This window comes from Stegastes partitus, unplaced genomic scaffold, assembly GCF_000690725.1.
Source record: "Stegastes partitus isolate 25-593 unplaced genomic scaffold, Stegastes_partitus-1.0.2 Scaffold776, whole genome shotgun sequence".
NCBI lineage: Eukaryota > Metazoa > Chordata > Actinopteri > Pomacentridae > Stegastes > Stegastes partitus.
The window spans coordinates 175,665-189,825 of record NW_007578507.1 but is presented as its reverse complement, the minus strand read 5'-3'; the positions used below and the strand labels follow the sequence as shown (position 1 = coordinate 189,825).

Sequence of the window (14,161 nt, the reverse complement as noted above, 5' to 3'; positions counted from 1 at the left end):
ACACACACACGCCTTCACACATGTAAAAACAGCTCCATGATATATCAACTCACAGTCTGTATTCTCATCATATCGAGTATTCATTGTTTAAATATTTTTACATGTTGTCTAGCACATTGATGTGTATGCATGTGTTTGTATGGCCTCCCTCTGCGTGCCCTGAGGCACAGTGCAGTCTGCTGTCTGTATCACTAGAAAGAGTAAAGTGCAGGTCATCCCTGGGCTGACACAGAAAAGCGTCTGGGCGGGCTCCTCATTCAGCCTCTAACCCAGTCTATGCACGGTTATTAGAGTGGAAAGAAGGCAAAGTGAATGTGTGTGTTACTGCGCAACCCCAATTCAACCTTCACTTTTATCTGTCCAGACAGACTCATAAGGTATTCTTAAAGGTGACAACACTACAGCGATTCTGTCGTGACAGTCGAGGGCATCTGTCTGACACACAGCATGTGTGCAAGAGAGCAAGACAAAGGATTCTTCAGAAGCTCAGACGCTCTGAATCCTGAATCCCCTCACTCTCATTATATCCAACAGGCACTCAAAGATTCAGCGTCTTTGAAATGTAAACAAAATCCAAAGCAGGCTTCCTTAATGACAGTATCCTATCAAGGCTGGAAGGAACACGAGCACAAAATAAGGCTTCTCTAACAGAAATTCTAACTTGTGACTGTGAAAAAAATATCATTTTGAAAGGCACAAAGGATGCCAGAGCCTAAGATTAGAGATCTAATCTTAGCACAAAAACAGACACTAAAGGCTGGTTCACCACTAATATGGTGCTCCGTTTCCCTAAATTGCTCTGTGAGTTTTATGGAGACGATGTGGGAGGCAGAAAGGTCAGAAACATTGAGGCTGCTACTCAGCCAAGGATGATATTTATCACTGTGACAGCCCCCCTGTTTAAAGTCCACCATACGCACTCAGACTTCATGAGCTCCGATCAAATATGCATCTCTTGTCTCTTCCCAAGTCTCTTTTATTTGCTGTCCCTGTTCTTTTAATTTCTAAATCTTTCCAAAACCGCCCCACAAAAACACACAGAAAAACGTCTGACTTGTCAACAGCGGAGACGCACTCCTAATCATCCCGACTGCAGGATACAGACGGAGAAAAAGACACAATTAATAATTGATCTGCTCTTAACAGCTCTGTGGCTCACAGAATCCATCGAGTGAAAGGACTGGAGAAATGAAGACGGGGAGAAAGAATAGGAGCCCATGATGCTGTGGTCTTTGAGTGGCTTGCTCCTGGGCTGAATGGGATGCTGTTGCCATGGAGACAGAGCCATATCCTGTCCCCTTAGAGATGAGATGAGCAGGTGCAGAGTGGTCCCACAAAGGCTAGAGCCTGATTAGTAAAGCACTAAGGTTGTCGCTGGTTACAAACACCGCAACGCTCCAATAATGAGCCCTCTGTACTCGGACAAGGTATTAAGAGAGAGCGTGCATCATTGAATAATGATATAAATGGTACAAGGAAGGATGCTCTTTCAACATTTAGTGAGTAATCAATAGAGAAAGTTCCCGTTAAAGAGTTTTGAAGTTTTGTTGTGAAAGAAAGAAAGTCAACAAGTGAAGCACGTGTTTCATTTGGGTCCTTTAAATAATTTACAACATAGTAAGAAATTAATTCGCTGTAAAATGACTAAAAATAGTCTGAGGAGTGTTGATTTGTTTGTAACGGGTTCTTTTCTTCTTGAAAAAAGACATTAAATGACAATTCAGGATGTCACTTTCTCCAAACTTCTGCTTCAAACAAGTGAAGGTATTTGCACGGATTCATTTTTTTCCCTTAAAAAAACATGTCATGAAGACATGAAGTGGAGTAAAACTGCTTGTGAGGCTTTGGATTTATTTCAGCGGATGCTATATGAAGGGCTGTGTAGCTGGAAACACAAGCTGTCAAACACACTGTACCTGAACGCTGCTGTTGCCGACGACGGTGGCTCTTTTAACCCGTCTGCCTAATCCCATCGCCTCCCCGAGCAACATGGCCACCCGGCGCTCCATGTTAGCTTGAAAGGTCCTCTCGTTGACTTTCTGGTCCAGCACACCCAGGAGCACTACAGCAGAAACAGCACACAGTGTGAAGACTGTTTTATGTTTTACTGTACGACTTTGTAGCTGCATGAAAAAAACCCCAAACCGTCATACCTGTTCTAACCCAGGAGGAGCGAAGCAGTTGGCTGGTGTTCAGCTCTGGATAATGGAAAGCTGTCGGACAAAGTTCAAAAGGATGATGAGGAGGAATGAGGTTTAACCCAAATTCAAATGCAAAAACATAACAGCACAACCTTGAGATACTCACGCTCAGCTATCTGCAGCACAGGAAAGCCCATGTAATAACTGAACTCCACCATCGTGAGCTTCATCAGGGCGTTGCTGACCTCCGAGCCCGTCAGATAACCCCTTGAACCACGAACAGTGAAGGTGATGTCCACCGGCTGTCTCACCACCCGTTGATCCTCGTATTTAGGAGGAGCCATGGTGATGTTCACAATCTGAAACACACATTCCTAATTATACCACACAAAACATTTCCCATCCTTTTGTTAAGCAGTTTCTGCAAAAGCTCCTTTGTCTCTTAAAGAATTACTCTGAAGTTCTCGTTCTGATAATAATTGGCTTCAGTGATTGGAAAATAGGAAACAGAAGTGAGGAGTCTGCCCCGGGGCACGGCCTGATAGTAGTTCACAAAGGATTTCTATACTACAACAAACGCTTGCTTTAATCCTTACATTTATTCCAACTAAAAGTCTATAATGCAGGCATCAGTGTAATCAGTATAATAGGATAACACAAAACCCCACCGCAGCCAACTAACCATATAGCGAATAAGCTCTTTATTAACAAACAGTAAGCTTCTTTAATACTCAGCAACTAGAGCATGAAGGCCTTTAAATATAATTATCCAAGTAAAGAATCCTGGAGTCTTGTTCATGATTGATGGTAAGATGGAGAATGAAGCAGACAGCTTCAACAGCGATGGGAGAAAGGAGGGGAATATGAAGGTGCCTAGACTCCAACTCATGGTCATAACCTTGGTGTAGAGACTGAGTAGAAACTTAGCATCGATTTTGAGGTGGCTTGGGCATCTCTTTAGAACGAGACTGTAAGAACTGGAGAGAGATGTTTGGGCTACTGTGCTCACCATGCTGGATATCAACATCCACAAGAAATAAAACAATAAACAGGTGGATAGATTGAGCATGAATTGTATTCTACGCAACCAGAACAACAATCTTAATAAGCTAGACTTCTCAGTCATAAACTGTCGAACAAAGCTCTAGCTGCCGCTGAGAGCATACAGCCCTGACAGACAAGAGTTATTGTTCAGGGGGCTAATGTCACTGAGTCACTACGCTTTGAGGTGCAAAGCCACAGTGAAAGCACCCTTATGAAAACATCTGGACTGGAATGCAACTGGATGAGCGGCCGTGCTTCCCTCACTCGGTCCCACTCACATGCACTGTGAAGTTGGTCGACTCCTTTGAGCGCCGACGCACTTCCGCAAAGGCCATGGTCAAACCTTTCTCGATGCTCTCGCTGAAGTTGCAGAACCGCACGTCGATGTGACCGGGAACGAACTGCAGCACTGCACAGAGGAGGGACGTAGAGGGTCGGAGTTTAGCAAATTAAAAATTGGCACAAAATTTCCAATGCTGACATTTCAAAAGAAGGCCTGATGGAAGGACGTTTACCTGAGTGGACTTGATATTTTCTGTCTGGCGTCGTCCAGCTGGGAGACACAGACAGGAAGCGACGGCCAGACCTTCGCAGAGCGTTGATGACAGATATGGCCGTGTACACAACCGGACCAGACACGACGCGGAACACAAACTTTGGTGGGGGGTCCACAACCTTCACAGAAAAAGCAGGAATGTAATGACATAAACGAATCACTTATTACAGTCACTTATACACAATTATTTTAAATGGCTTGTGATAAAGACGGAGTTGAGGTCTGGAGTTGCAAAGTTGCTCCTGGCCTGGGGTGTGTTTACTACAGAACCCCAGATAAAGACTCAGGAAGTGGTCTGGCCTTCGTAGTTTGTGTGCACCACTGTCATGTTCACAGAAAACCTACTTATATAAAGATAACACACACTCACACACACTCACGAGCCAGCATACACACTTACTGTATATGAGAGCATCGCATGTTTTTCCTAATTACGTAACACAGCTTACATCTTGCATATGATTATCTAAGAAGCAATAAACACTACCAAATAAAATGAACTCTCCTGTATTTACCTGTAGCTCCACCGACTTGTTGAATTCCCCTTTCAGTATGTCTCTGACTTGAGATTTGGCGTATCCAACGGTAGCCCCAGAAGGAAAACCTGACAGACAAAGCAAATGTGTACACTACAGTTTAAAGTTATACACAAATAAGTAAGACAAAGCAAGATGAGATCTCAAACTTACCAATTCTTATTAAATAAGTCGGCCTGTCCAGGTCACAGAGGTACTGTTTAGATGTCGTAGCTGTGGTCTTGCCACCAGTGGTGGGGGTGACGTTGACACTCGTTGAGGCTTTAGCGGTGGCAGTAGATCTAGTCGTGGCTTGATGAGGAGTGTTTGTGGCAGTTGTACTTTTGGGTGCAGCAGAGTCTGTATTAACTTCAGTGCTAGCTGGGATCAAGGTCACTGTGGCGAGGACGTCAACTCCATCTTCAGTCACCCCCTGATCACCCAAGACGACTGGGGGGGCCACAGTCACATTATGAGACGTGGATTCAGTTGAAACTAAAGTTTGCTCAGTTGTAAAAGTAGAGTCCTGGGGGGTGAATTCTGTGTCGTTGACAGCCGGTTCAGTGGGAACTGGGGAGAAGGCTCCGGTTGGGAAAGACTCTGTAACAAACCAGTGAACATCCGTCAGAGACGAGGGAGATATTACATCGTCTGGCAGCAGAGGTGTGGCACTGGGTCGCACAGGTTCTGTGACTGCAGTTCTGTCCAAGCTAGCAGTGAGTGAATGTAGAGACCAATCTGTGGCGGACACCGGACCGCCCCACATGGTAGAAGAGGGATCAAGGAAGTGGTTTGGGACGATTGAAGGATCGAGAAAAGGCTCAGAGGCATTGACCAACACAGGACTCTCCTCTGTGGTTACCAGTGGAGTTGATTCATCGTGAGGCTCAAACCCTGACAGGTCACTGGAGGACTCGTCCTCAGCCAGTTTGGTATCGTTGGTGAAGCCACTGGTGGGTGTGATGTCCGTAGAGCTGATGGACACCACAGTTACATTCCCCCTGTGTTCAGCACCAGCTTCTGAACCGTTGTTCTCCTTGCTCAGCTGAGTGGTGTAATACTCCAAGCTGTTCATGTCAGGTAAGAGGACGTCTGTTGGCTGGATTGTGAAGGTATCTGGCCAGTCTATGTCTGATAGGTCAGGTATATCACTGTCAGCAGTGGGAGTGGGCTCCAGTGTAAACTGAACTGTCGTGGAGAATGAGGAAGGATAAATGGATTTAAGTGGACCAACGGTGCTGTACGCTGCTGCGAGACTGAGGGAAGGTGAGACATGAAGAGGATACAAGGACGAAGGGGATATGCCCACCCTGGATGGGAAGGATGTGTCGTAGGTTTCTGTGTAGTCCTCCAGATCATACGAGTCAGAGGGCACCTTGGTGACCAGAGAGTAGTCGTCTCTATCTGTATCAAAGAAAGACATGGTCTCTAAGTAGTCCCCAGATCCCCAGTCCAGTTCCATGGTGTTGGTGGGGTAGAAGTCCTCTGGAGAGACCTCAGTGGGCTCGGATGAAGGTGATGAAGGGTGGGGAGCGATGAAAGGCACATTGTAGCCAGGAGACAGAATTTCATCTTGGTTTGGTCGCATGTTTACCACATGCGGGCGTTTGTTCTCCTCCAAGGGGGCGCTGCTGGGGCTCAGCTGGTTCACGTCCACTAGTTTACTATAAAATTCATCCGCTAAAGCGCCAGCGAACGTCAGGTTAGGAGGCTCAGGAGAAGGCTGGCCGGGTTCTGAGGTCATGATTGCCAGTGTTTGCTCTGAGTCGCCGCCCTGCTGCTTGCTAGAAGCTGCTTTCTGCTCAGAGTTAGGACTTCGCTGAGGTGTTGATCCTGTAGAAGCAGAAGGGCTTAGCGATATTAAGGATTCATTGAACTCTGGATGTGGCTGTGAACTCGTAGGAGTTGGGGAGAGAGAAGACAACTTGTGATCTGAGTTTGTCCTGCTTATTTTCCAGTCTGTGGAGAGTTTAGCTGGTGCCTCAAATTGTGGACCAGAACCAAGTACAGGCTCAGGGGGGCTTAATGATGGAGTTGTCAGAGCATGTGGCTCTTCTGTGAGGGCATCCCTTGGCGTGTTGGATTTGGAGTTATGCTCCGACTGAAACAGCATTGTGTCAGCAGTCCTAGCTTCATGGATTGGTTGAGGAGCTGATGGCAGGGCACCAGGTGAGTCTGGGCTCTCAAAGGCAGTGTAATGTGAGTCTGGTAAGGCTGATGGCGATGACCCCGGGGGATCTGGAACATCTCCCAGACGTCCCATGGGGTGGTGTGTGGAGTCCAGCGGAGGCTCATCTGCAGAGGAACAAAGTGTTTCTGTTCAGCACAGCAAAGCATACAAAAGAAAAGCACAACGAGGAGGGCTGGACTGAATAAAATCAGGCCACAGCTATTACTTCAACTCCTTTACTCAATGATGTAAAGACAATTAGTCAACTGTTATTAAAAATGACTGCTTTTATTTTCCCAACACAAGGAGCTAGTTTAGGACAAAGATGATGATGATTAAGGATGGAAGGTGATTAAGATTCAACAAACTGGATTTTCTTCACTGATGGGAGTTTGCTTTACGTCCTACTCTGGAAAACATCATCCATAAATAAGAGAGCAGGTAACACCGTCTCGCTCCAGTGAGGTCAAACTGCAGCTCAGAGAGGCAGGATGAGACCAAACATGACTTTTCATGGCAGACAGGCAGGCACCCGACTATAAGCTGTGTTGTATAACTGGACCGGCGTTACATCAGCGAGATGGCTGCAGTTTGACAGCGTTATGCTCGTTGGTCTGTAAATGGCCAACATGGGCATTGATCCTTGAGGTTTGCACAAAAACTATCGGACGTGCTCGCTCGGATATTACACGGGACGACAGTTTTTTATGAAGTGAGTCATTCAGGTCATCTCTGGAACAAAACTGACACGATCCATTTCAGTCTGTTTGCATCACCAGACGGTACAGTACAGCAAAACACTGGAGTGAAACTAGTGGGTCACAGCTGTGGCAGGTTGAGGATGTCGTATGTAATCCTGGTCTATACTTAGATTACATCAATACCATATTGACAGCTGCATCTTACACTAAATTGGAATCTGAAATCAATGAGACATTCAGGACGGCTTACCAGAAAACACCCGTTGTTCGTCTTGTGTACATTACCTGCAGCCTGTAGCTGATCTTTTGTGCTTGTTTGTACATATTGATTCCTGAGAAAAAATGATCAGACCTAATCACTGGTACACCTAACATTCAATTTGCTCAATGCCAGTAGAAGGCAGGACTAAGGAAACACTCACAAGGTGATGAGAAAAAGAACAATACTCGCCTACAACGTGAAATCCTAACAAAAGCTGACAATAAAGATTTTCCTCACTTCCAGTTCCAGAGTGTGGGAAAACGCTGACATGCTCACACTGACCATATGTCTGGGATTTTATAATCACACTCCAGAGAAAGCATTTAGCGTTTTTTATGGTGCCTGATCTTGAAGTGATGGATGGTGTAATTTTCAACTCATCAGGAAGGAACTGTGCCTGTTACAAACAATATTAAAATCCTTCAGGGTGACATTAGAAACACTGAAATGTAGAAATGGCAAATGCAGGGCAATGCAGTCACTACACTTAATTGAGTGCCAAGGCCTCTTTTTTCGCCCGTATTACATAACATAGTATGTCATGCATGCTTTAATTTGGGAAGTGCCTTGATTACATTGCACGATCAGTGTCGGAGAAAAGCTGCATGAGCTGAAATAATTCTTTAATAATTCACAGAAGCAGACCTGCTAACAGCTCCATGCAGCTGTGAAGGCTTGCATGTTCTATATAAACGTGTCATAAATATTCCAAAAGAATAGTTTCATAGTTCTGCTGGAAACTGTCTCAGGAGCTGATGGCAGATAACAGGACCGATAATGAGAAGCCAGGGTGCTGCTTACATTAAAGGAGATCTTATCGTACTGCTGTTGGCGTTGCAGATAACCACAATGACCCATATACAAAACTCACGTCTGGATTAGAGGATTTACAACATAAACAAACTCTGTTCAGTGAGCTCAGTGCAGACCGTATGTCTTGAATTTCTTCCTGAAACTGGGTCTTGAACAGAACAAGACTTTAAAGGCCCCATTATTGACGCTGCCAGGAGCTAGCCACCGACAGCCTCTGCACAGTGACTAAGCATGCAGCTGGTTACGGCCGCCGCTCTTTGGAGTCTACAGAAGCTCTGCAGAATCATGCACGTCTTGAAAATAGCTACAGAATCAGCTGAGGGAGAAGACTATTTTTAACACTGGGAGCACAGAGCAGATCACTTATAAAAAGCATCAACAAGAGAGAATATACTTCTGGAGCATCAACTTCAATTTACCGCATCACTTCATATAAGCAGAAGGCCTCTGGCTTGGCCCAGGAGAAAACTCCCAACGTAATTATAGCCTACACTGGTACCTTAATCAAGTCAACATGCGACTATAACGGAGCCCGCTGGAAAGGACTCAGAAAGGAAAAGCCAAGACTTTCCTCTTTGAAGGCGAGTCTGTGTTGCACATTCTCCACACTGCCACACAGTCCGCTGTGCCAAGTGTTTGAACCCAGAGGGATGAAGCACACAGCTGGGCAGATGCACACACACACACATGCACCATAATGTGCTTAACCATTATTAGCAGGAAAACTGGAATAGAAAGGGAACAAAGGCAGGAAAGGAACAGCTACTTCAGAGTGATATCAAGTCTTTTATAGGTAGTTGTTAGGAAGATACTGCATCAGTCGGTAGTTAAGTCCCAGTTTAGGCACAATGTGGGACGACCAAGTGGTCACTGTGTGAGTAGTTCTCTGTTCACTGAAAAATACACTATACTGATATTCCATCTGTACTCAGATTTGGTCTAAAATACCCCAAACACTATCCTGATCAAGCTGCACTTGACTATTCACTGGGCTGTAAATAAAGACGGATATAAACGTACACATAAAAGAACAAAGGCAGCCATGCTTTCAAGGAGACGGTGTTTGTTGAGAGAGCGCGTTAATGTTTGAGGTCATACTGTCATGCGTGACCCCAAAATGTCACCTCATCTCAACAAGCATCTCCGGTGACAAACCATTTCATTTCAGTCACATTTAGGACAATTAAGCCTGCCTGAAGGGACGACAGACATCCAGCTCATTAGGACAAGGACTGCTATTGGCAGGTGATTGACGATAACGCTGGTAATCGTAGTGATGATGGAGGACGATTATGATGATGATGGAGGTCAACAACGAGAGGCAAGAGCGCAGACAGACAGAGAACACGCTGTGGATCCAAACATCAACGCTCGCTTTCATATTTTGCTAGAAACATATTTTTTATGGCAAATAGAAAACCTAGAAAATGTCAAAAGTGGAACCATTCTTACACAAAGACACTGAGTGCTTAGTCTTAATAATTAATGGTCTGAATACTGGAAGGCTAATCTCTGGTAATGACAGTCAGAGCGACAGACAGAAGCCAGGCACAGAGCGAGTGTGATCAGCCTGAATCGGGGCTGACATTACAGTAGGCAAAAACTGACAAAGGCCTCCAAGTCTAGTCTGCGCTGCCACCTGTTCCATGAAACACGAGTGTGTCACACTTGGCTGGCCGCTCATTGTTCGGCCCGTCTCCCAAATTAAGCGCCGAGCCGCGTGCAGATGGACGCCTTCAAATATCAGGTCGGGAAGGCATGAAAGTCAAACAGTCCCAGTTTCTCTCCTCTCGTTCTAATCTCACACCTCCAGTTAGTCACCTTTTCTGCTTCTCCAGAAAGTGAATCATTTTTATGGTAAGCCCTCATTTCACTGCCAATAAAAACTCATTACCAGAAACAGGGACAGGCTGTTACTGCGTTTGCAGCCTTTAAACGTGTTAAAAAAAAAACTACATGTGCAGTTTAAAGACTCACATTCGGCGAAGAACAAAAACTGTTTCCCTCTGACTTCTCCTCCTAAAATGAGTCCCATTGTTCCGACATCACTTCAGAATTAATCCACATTTAGCGATATTTCATGTCTATTCGTCAGGCCTCCACGTGTCTCCTAGCTCAGACTGGATCTCATGAATAGAGGCCTTGTTCCTGCCATGCACTTAACTAAATTTGCATTAAAAATAAATAGATAGTTATTCATTAATTAATCATTCTTATGATGCAGGGCGGTGACTGAGCAGAAGTATTAAGAGGATGCGGGTTTTCCTTAAATTACACCATCTCACAGGGGACGGCGTCTTTTTACTGTGACTTCCAGCTCGAGTAAAAATCCATTTGTCCATATTTAAGCAGATGATGACACAGAAATAATGCCCTTCTTGTGGCTTGGTCGGTTTGTTCTGTTTCCATTTATACATCCAGCTCCAGGCTTGAATCACTGCCAGCAATCATGTAAAAAGGATTCTGGCAAGAGAGGGATTATTTCTGCTGGTGGCTGATCTGATGTTCCTTTACAAAAACCCTACAATGGAATAAAAGGAGATAAAACGGACCGGGGAGACTGTGCTGAGGGCAGACGTGGCTTCATGCATCCGTAACAGCACCGGTTCAAGATGAACATCGGCAAAACCTTATGGGATCATATACCGGATCACTACAGCTCCCCACTAACCTACATATGTGTCTGACTGTTTAAAGGAGCTCTACAGAGTTCCCACAGCGTCTGACTGCCTTTTTATTTTATTTTATTTTAATTTGGCATAAATACCAGCAGCACATTTCTGTTTTACTTAATTTAACCTTTACAACTGGCTAACATTCACCTTCCTAGAGGGCATTAAAGTGTATGGATTTACTGTAAAGTCAACAGCAGCATATAAACTAATCATATGTTTAGATATATCTGAGAATACAGGGGCGAGAAATGGTTTGCTTCAGCTACTCCATTCACAACAGAGCATTATTTTACTGGTTTAGCCAAAGCACAGTACTTTGGGACGTGTAAGAACACGATACAAAAAGCATAAATGCTTGAATGTTTGTGCATAAATATTTCATGCAGGGCTTTAAAATTGTGTTCTCTGACACATTTTTCATATATTTTTAAATACGGTTTTGCATGTTTGAGATAAATTCTGTGATAAGTGTAAAATATTTACAGAAAAACAGAGAATGGAAAACAACGCACAGAAGCTATACGACGGCAAAGCCTCCAATAATGAACACAAACACTTCTAAATCCTCCAAGGAAGCTAATATGTGATTCTGCCTTCGCTGCCTTCTCATGACTACAGATCCCAAGGCCAAAGCAGAGTTAACCTGATAACGGCTGTCTGCAGGAAGGGAAGCACAGAAAACACCTTCCCCTGGTCTGATGTGCTCGACCAGACGTTGTGCTCACAGAGACAGAAAACGGTAACAATGCAGAACTCTAAAGCGCATCGATGTCCCTCACCACAGCAAGATGTTTAGGCTTGTGAGAGACGACAGACACAACAGTTATGTTGGCAAGGACGTTTGCACAAGATGGAAACGACAGCCAACGTGTTTCTGCCTCCATCTACTCTAATGCAAGTGGCTGGTGAAAGGATTAGTTGGCTCACTTCGTCAGTGGAAGAGACGGAAACTTCTGTGTGTCTCAGCTCAAACAGCCCACAGACAGCCGAACATTATACGAGGTCCAGCTGAACTGTTTAAGACTTATTTTTGGTGCCGCTTTAGCTCACCTGGTTGAGCTGGTGACCCCCGTACAGGAGCTATAGTCTCCGATGCAGCAGCCATGGGTTCGAATCCCGCTCATGGCCCTTTGCTACAACCCCTTACCCCACGTTCCTGTCTCTCTTTCGACTGTCCTATGCAATAAAGGCCAAAAAAGGCCAGAAAAATAATGAGTAAAAAAAAGACTTATTTTTGGTGCAACCTACCTTTAATCACTGGACTAAGGTTAGTAAACCAGGCAAACACTAAACATCAGCCACACAGCAACACACACGTGTGCTTGCACATGTGCACACTGAGCAGAATACAGCACACATACGTTCCCATGTGTGTCAAGAAATCTGAGATACCAATTACAGAGCCCTGTAATGATATCACTTCCTAGGTTTGCCAGAGTCTTTATTGCAAAAAAAAAAAAAAAGGAAAGTAATTTAATGGTTGTGTAATTTGAAAAAAGAAGAGACAGAAGAAAGGGTCTTTTTGGTATTAATGCGAGCTAACTACAAGCCCACACATGGTTCTGCTTTCAGCTGAGCCCCTTGCGTGACTGGCTCTGTTCAGCTGGCAGGAGCTGCGTCGGCTGAGAGCAGTCAAACAATCAAGATACGGCTGCGCTGACATTTGGTTTATCAAGGAAGCTTTTAAGATGGGAAAGATTCCATTGTTTTTATCAGTGGAGGTCAATTAGATCCCAGCCTCTGCCAAAGCTCAAGCGGCCCCCCGACAGACTAAAACTAGTCTGAGCACATAAAGGGTGCATTTATCATAAACCTCGACCAGTTGCTTTCCAGCGCTCGTACTTGTTGAGTTTAGCCGTCATCAAACAGTAAAAGATTAAAGCACAGATTTAAATCAATAATACGAGGGCTGTAAAGACAAAGCTAGCTTGAATGTTCGTCCAAATCTTGCCCATGATCTAATAGTTCAATAAAGGAAAAGCCAAACATGAAGTTTTGTAGATGGAGAGGCTGCCAGCGTCTACCGTGAACTGATTCAGAGGTCTGATTTGGCCAAAAATGAAGAGAACGGAGATCTGACTGAGGTCATGCCTGTACTTCAGAAATCATCAAATATTAATGTGACCCTTGTTTTTCTTTCCTGAGGGAATACGTTTTAAGACAAGAGCAAAGGAAGTGCAAGAAGGCAGGATGAGGGGGGAGGGGAAGGCAGCAGGATGAGGGTCCAAATGAAAAGGAGGAGAAAGGCAGTGTGAGCAGAGCTAGCTACGAGGACAGCTGACTGCTCAGCATGTTCAGCCAGCCGCTAGAGATTATTAACATGTTGGGCTACTGAAGAACAAACTCGACAACTTCAGGAATTAAGTTCATAAAAGTTCACCAACAGACGTGATGACTGGCTGGAGCTTTCCCAGAACCATGACCAGCTACAGAGCGTTTTATGATTGTGTCCATCTTCATGAAAGGCCCGGCACACACTCACTCGCATGCAAAACGTGGGCACGCTCCCTCACTTCTTCAAGTTCTGACTTTCTTTTAAAGACAGGAAGGCAAAGACCTGTAACCAGAGAGGCCCAGAGGACTGTGTCACTCAGCACCCTCTTCCACTTTGTCTCCATCCCGCTCTCAGACTTCAGGTCCTGGGTTAACACACAGTCTGCTGGGGTAGGTCAGGTCTCCTGGAAGCTTCAACTGCTCTCAAAGAAGTCATAATGTGGGACAGGAAATATCTGCGAAGGATTAGATGAACTGTTTACCTTCTAGGTAGTTGCTGCCGTGGCGAGAGGACCAAAACAAAATGATTCAGCCTGGAGAAGCTCAAAAGAGGCCGGGCCGAGCCGCACCATCTGCTCTGATAAATATATAAATAATCAGCTGCAGTTCATCAGAGCACACAGCGATTCGGGCTCGGCGCAATATGGCCTCAGCGTTGCCTTCTGTCAGATCATGAACATTGCATTGCACATTTCAAGCTCGAAACGCTGACAGGTTGTTAGCATAAGGAACCGTAAGCAGAGTCAGGGCCATGTATTTGTAATAAATACCGGCTCACAGCGGTCCGTTTGTGTACCAGCAGGACTGTTAGTGGTCAGACCAGAGTGAGTCCAGCAGCAGCAGCGTCAACAACGACCAGAGTATTTATTTAGCTGAAATCCAAACGAGTGAGATAAGGAATAGTGAAAGGGAGAAAACGTAACGCTATCTGTGGTCACTGCATTCAATAAATACTATGCAGCTGATCACATAATGTAAAGCGAATCCATATAAAACAATATATAATAAAT

The 14,161-nt window shown here is 44.9% G+C and overlaps 1 protein-coding gene across 1 annotated transcript in view; it reads right to left on the bottom strand.

The window, feature by feature from the left end:
• Positions 1-14,161, bottom strand: part of LOC103364752 (UPF0606 protein KIAA1549-like) — a 38,363-nt gene that overhangs the window by 18,342 nt on the left and 5,860 nt on the right. Inside the window, exons 3-9 of the mRNA XM_008291994.1 lie at positions 4,431-6,551; positions 4,257-4,345; positions 3,701-3,860; positions 3,464-3,594; positions 2,308-2,500; positions 2,154-2,213; positions 1,917-2,062 (exon numbers count right to left, since the gene is read on the bottom strand). Of these exons, the coding sequence (XP_008290216.1) occupies positions 1,917-2,062; positions 2,154-2,213; positions 2,308-2,500; positions 3,464-3,594; positions 3,701-3,860; positions 4,257-4,345; positions 4,431-6,551 (2,900 nt within the window). The remainder of the gene's footprint in view (positions 1-1,916; positions 2,063-2,153; positions 2,214-2,307; positions 2,501-3,463; positions 3,595-3,700; positions 3,861-4,256; positions 4,346-4,430; positions 6,552-14,161) is intronic.